The sequence below is a fragment of the Suricata suricatta genome, chromosome 3 (genome assembly GCF_006229205.1).
Source record: "Suricata suricatta isolate VVHF042 chromosome 3, meerkat_22Aug2017_6uvM2_HiC, whole genome shotgun sequence".
In the NCBI taxonomy this organism is placed as follows: domain Eukaryota; kingdom Metazoa; phylum Chordata; class Mammalia; order Carnivora; family Herpestidae; genus Suricata; species Suricata suricatta.
In genome coordinates this window covers 173,204,429-173,209,393 of record NC_043702.1, presented here as the reverse complement: position 1 = coordinate 173,209,393, position 4,965 = coordinate 173,204,429, and the positions used below count along the sequence as shown (strand labels likewise).

Genomic DNA, 4,965 nt, shown 5'->3' with positions numbered 1-4,965 from the left:
TGCCAGGGCCGTCCTGGGGCTCAGGGTCAGGGTCTAGGTTAGCTGCTTCCTCTTTAGAAAGTTTCGGGAAGTGGCCAAGTGGGGAGGAACAAGCCCCACCCTGAGCAGGGTTGGAGGCGCTGGCCTGTGTGTGACTCAGGCAGTGCAGGGGGGAGGCTGCGGTCAGCAAGGGCCTCTGTGGACCTCAGAGTCTGCAGAGGTGTGGCCACAGGCCTGTTTCCTCTGCCTGGGGATGTGAGAAAGGAGAGAGGCCGTGCTGGGCAAGGCTGGTCTCCCTCCCCCTCCAGTAGGGCTTCTCAAGGTCAGGAGGCTCTGGAAAGATCAGTGGCCCAGGAACCTGAGATGTGGGCCTGACCCTGACACATCCGGGTTTCAGACTGTGGGCTCATCAAGTACTGAAAATGGACCCTGACTTTCCCCATCTGTGAAATGGCCTCTCACAGGGACTGTGCCTGTGAACCACAGACACCTCTATACATTGTGCACAGTGACATTAGCTCTTGCTGCCCAGGATGGTGGGAGGTGACACAGATCCCTATCTGGAGGTTGGAAATGTACCTGGAGCTGACCCAGCACGGAGCACGTGGTGGCCGCCACTCCAGTGTCCCTGACCCGCTGCTGCTGGGGGCTCTGTCCTGGGCCCTGGGCCCAACACCCACCACTGGTTTCACAAGCAAACACCCCTCCCCTGAGGGAGCTACCCAGGGCTGCAGGGACAGGGACAGGGGCGTGGCCGCCGTGCTCCCCACCCCCCTGCAGCGGGCACTCCATCCAGTTTCTCCCCAAAAAGCTCTGGGACTGAGCCTCCTGAAGGGCCATCCCCGGGACTGGATGGGAGCCGGGGGGAAGGCAGAGCTGATGCTCTCTCCTCTGAGGTGCGCAGAGCAGGTCGGGGGCACAGGGTGGAGGCGGGGACCCGCTGGAGGCCACACAGTGGATGGACCGGAGCTGGACGATGGATTTCTCAGAGGTCATGGTCGGGGGTCCAGACCCTGCTCCTGACCTGCTGAGTGACTCTAATGGCTGTGCACCCTGAGGGACAGGCTTTCATGTCCACAAGGTGGATTCACCAGCCAGCAGGCCAACTCCCTTCAGTGGGTGTCCCCGGCCCCCCTGGGGGTCCCGCCTCAGGATCCCAGGTCTGATCAGCTGAGGGGGAGCCCTGGGGAACAGGGCCCCTGGGCTGAGTGTGAACCAGGGACACAGGTAAGGGGTCCCGCTGGGGGCCGCCTGGGAGCTATGATCACGGGGCCGGGGTTGCCTACGGTTCGGGGCCCCTCCCAGCAGTAGCTCATAAAGGGTGTGTTCATACCTTCATCTGCCATCATCCCTGAGTCCCGCTGCAGGGGTGAGGTGAGAGAGAGGCATCTGAATGGCTCTCTCTGGAGCAGCCAGCTGGTCCCACAGTTAGCTCCGCCCCGGGGTGGGAAGAGCTAAGAGATTCTCTCAGTGAAGGTTTCTTCCTCTCTTGCCTGTATCTTCTGGAAGTTTCGTTGACAGCCCAGTAGGCCCAGAGCAAGCCTGGAGGGAGGCAGCCTGTGATGGAAGCCCGCCCAGAGGCCCCCCGCCTGTGCTGGGCCCCCTGGCTCCTGGGATTCACCAGCCTCCTCCTCAGTGAGTGGCCTGGGTCCTGGGGGGAAGGCCGTGTGCGGGGCAGGGAGGGGGCTCCTGTGGGTCTGATGTCTGTGGGGCAGGACCCGACACACCACCGCTGTCACATGGCAGGTGCGGGGCCTCTGTTTACAGCTCTGGGCGAAAGAGAAGAGAACAATGAGCTGTTTGTTTATGGTAGGGCCGGGCCTGGGTCCCAAGAGCCCTCACGGGGTCCCCAGGGCTGGGTCCCGCCCTGGGCTCCCGCATAGACTCCTGGGGCTGTGGGAACAGGATCCCGTAGACCCGGCGGCTTGATCCACATCAAGCTGTCTCACAGTCCTGGAAGCTGAGAGTCCAGAATCAAGTGTTTGTGAGTTTCTGAAGGGAGGAAGGGAGTGTTGTGGGGACCCGGAGCATTCGTGTCCTACTTGCATAGAGGGACCTGGTGGCTTGTCCCCGGCCGTCTCCGTGCACCTTGTCTGTGCCGGGTCGGGGTGAGTCCTGCACCGGGGCACATGTCTGCACCTGACCTCCTCCTGCACTGGGGGTCAGAGGACTGTGACCTCAGGAGGGAAGGGACAGAGGAGGGGCCGGCAGGAGCCTGAGGAGTGGATCCTTGTCCCTCGCCTGGTGGCCCGAAGCATGGACGGCTGTGACCCTCTTCCCACTGATACAGGATGAGTGGCTGTGGGCTGACTGCTCAGGGGTGCTGGGCCGGGGGCGGGGTCCTAGTCCTGCGCCAGAGGTGGGGGGACTGGTGTGAGCCTGCCATAAAGCCTCGCTGACCCAGACCAGGGCTGCCTAGGAGGGGCAGGACCCACCTCCGTCCGCACTGTCCCTGTCACCTGCTGCTGCGTCCACTCTGCCCCCGGGTCCTGTCACTCACCGTGTGGGCTCCCAGCAGTTCAGGACCTGGGGCGGCCACACTGGGGCTGAGTCCCAGGGCCTCTCGGACTGAAATCCAGGTCTGTGTGGAGCTGAGGGAGCTCAAGGCTAATGGGGAGGGTGTGGTTCCCCCTCACCCCTGCCCTTGCAGAGGGGGAGCTGATCCTGGGGCTGCGCTCAGGCCTCTCTACTCTTCGTGTTGGCCTGAGGCTGCCCCCAGTCCCTGCCACATGGGTGTCCCCACAGCACAGCCCCAACACGGCAGCGGGCTCGTCCCAGCAGCGAGGGACAGGGTGTGAGGGACACAGAAGTCACGCTCCTGAGAGACCTGCTGTCCCTGAGCGACGTCCATCACTGCAGCTGAGCTCCGCCCCTCAGAGCACGGCCCAGGGCGCCGCCCCCACTGCAGGGCCAGGGCTCCCGTGGCGGGTGGGCGGTGGGGCCTCTGTACCACAGAGGAAGCTCCCCCTGCACTGGGGCACTTGGCATTGACCCCAACGTGCCCCGTGCTTTCCATCCGTGATGTCATCACGTCCAGTTGCTCAGCGTTAGGTGGTGAGGACACTCGGGTCAGACCTCAGGACCGTGTTCAAGGGGACGCCCCACTGGGACAGGACCTGATCCTAGCATCGCTCCGGATTCACGCTCTGCCCCGCCCCCCGGAGTCCAGGGCGTCTGCGGGGTGGGTTCATTAACACGGTGGGTTCTACGGTTTTCTCCTCGTTCTTCATGAAACACACTCACACTTTCTGTCTCCACTGCCCTAGGCGCCTTCAGCACTGTGGTCAGGAGCCCTGGGGCCCATGGGTCTGACGTGGAGGATTCTGGAAGCCGAGTTTCCCTGAAGGGGATTCAAGGAGGCTCTGTGGTGTTTCATGTGATCAGACGACCAGACGTCCCTCCTGAAGCCGAGCTGGAGAAGGTCTCTTGGGCCGTTAAGAACAAGACAAACTACGTGGTCCTCCTGCGCATCTCTCCTGGGGTAGATGGTCCAGAATGGGTCAACTTCCGGGACAGGTTGGAGAAGAGGGTCCATGTGCTCAACACGACGACCCTGAGGATGGACAAGCTGACCCTGGAGGACAGTGGGTGGTACCGGGCTCGATCCTGCTTCACCTCAGGGATAGAAATTTCCCAGTATTTCCACCTCAGTGTGTACGGTACGTGGTGGCCCCTCCCCCAGGACACACGTCCCCCCTCTGTGGTCCTGGGGGTGTCCATGGCCCCCTTGCAGGGTCCCTTCCAGTCCCCAGACCTCAGTCTCTACTTCTCCCTTAAAATCAGAAGCCGTGTGGTCACCGTGAGTGAGGGCGGGGCTGAGACTCCCGGCAGGGGATGGTCCTCGGGGCTTCAGGAAGGAGAAGGGAAATGTGGGACGTGGGGCTTTGCTGGAATCCTCACTGTGCTCACCGGACATGTGCCCCTGACTGGTGTGGTGGCGGCTGCTGCTGCTGTCACAGGTGGGACCGCCAGAGGTCTCAGCGCAGCCCCCACCGCGTGTGCACCTGTGCTGCGGGTCAGGGTCAGACCCGGGGCCACCGAGATGAGGTCAGGTATCCGCAGGGCTGTGCTTCTTTCTGGAGGCTCTGGGGAGGATCCGTGTCCTTCCTGTCCCAGCTTGTAGTGGTGGCCACGCCCTTGCCCGGTGGCCCCTTCCTCCACCTGCAAATTGGTTCTGGTGGGCTGATCCTTCTGGTCCTGCATCCCTGCCCCTCCTCTCTTCCTCCGTCCACGTGTCAGGACCCTGTGTCCCACCTTGCCCATCGGGGATACACACCATCCCTAGTTTCGGGTCAGCTGGTTCTCGGCCTCAGTTCCCCTTCGTCATGGATCCTAAGACGCCTGTAGGCTCTGAGGGTTAGCATGTGGTCATCTTTGGGACACTGGTCACCAGGCATGCACACAACCCATGTGGGGTCCTTCCCAGTCTGCCCCCTCCTCCTTCTCAGCACAGCCCGAGGCCACCCTCACTCCTCGACCCCCCGGTGCAGCTCTGAACCTCCAGGGACACAGGAGACGTTCACAGGGCTGTCCTTCCTCAGAAACGCAGTCAGCACGTCTCTCTGTCTCTGTCTCTGACTCCCCTCGGTGTCGGGAGACATCCTGCTCTGGGGAGAGCAGGGACTGCAGCCTTGGGTCCATGAGATTCCCAGATGGCCTGTCAGCCTTCTTGTCCCTTGTCTCCTGTGTGGCTGCAAGTTCAGTTTTTGTCACCGAACTTGTGGTGTCCATTCATCACGGCCCCACTGTGTCCCCCACAGCTGTAACTTTTGCTGAGAGCCTGGGGCCATTCTGTGGGTGCCCACAGGTGACAGGTCGCCTTTATCACGTACGTCCATCCAGTCCGGCCACCATTCCAGCGGAGGAGCAGGGCCCAGGCCAGAACAGGACAAACCCTTCTGTCTCAGGCTTCCGTGCCTTAAAATGCTTTTTCTTTGAAATGTTTGTTTAATTTTGAGAGAGAGAGACACACAGAGGGACAGAGCA

The 4,965-nt window shown here is 62.1% G+C and overlaps 2 protein-coding genes across 17 annotated transcripts in view; one reads left to right on the top strand and one right to left on the bottom strand.

The window, feature by feature from the left end:
* LOC115288523 (SLAM family member 9-like) overlaps positions 1–4,965 on the bottom strand; it is a 132,760-nt gene that overhangs the window by 39,529 nt on the left and 88,266 nt on the right. The gene's annotated exons all lie outside the window — the stretch shown is intronic.
* The window catches only part of LOC115288526 (SLAM family member 9-like), a 7,005-nt gene continuing 3,540 nt past the window's right edge, over positions 1,501–4,965 (top strand). For both annotated transcript variants that reach the window (XM_029935921.1, XM_029935920.1), the window contains exons 1-2: positions 1,501–1,614; positions 3,246–3,638. In XM_029935921.1, coding sequence (XP_029791781.1) covers positions 1,542–1,614; positions 3,246–3,638 — 466 coding nt within the window. In that variant the 5' untranslated portion in view covers positions 1,501–1,541. The remainder of the gene's footprint in view (positions 1,615–3,245; positions 3,639–4,965) is intronic.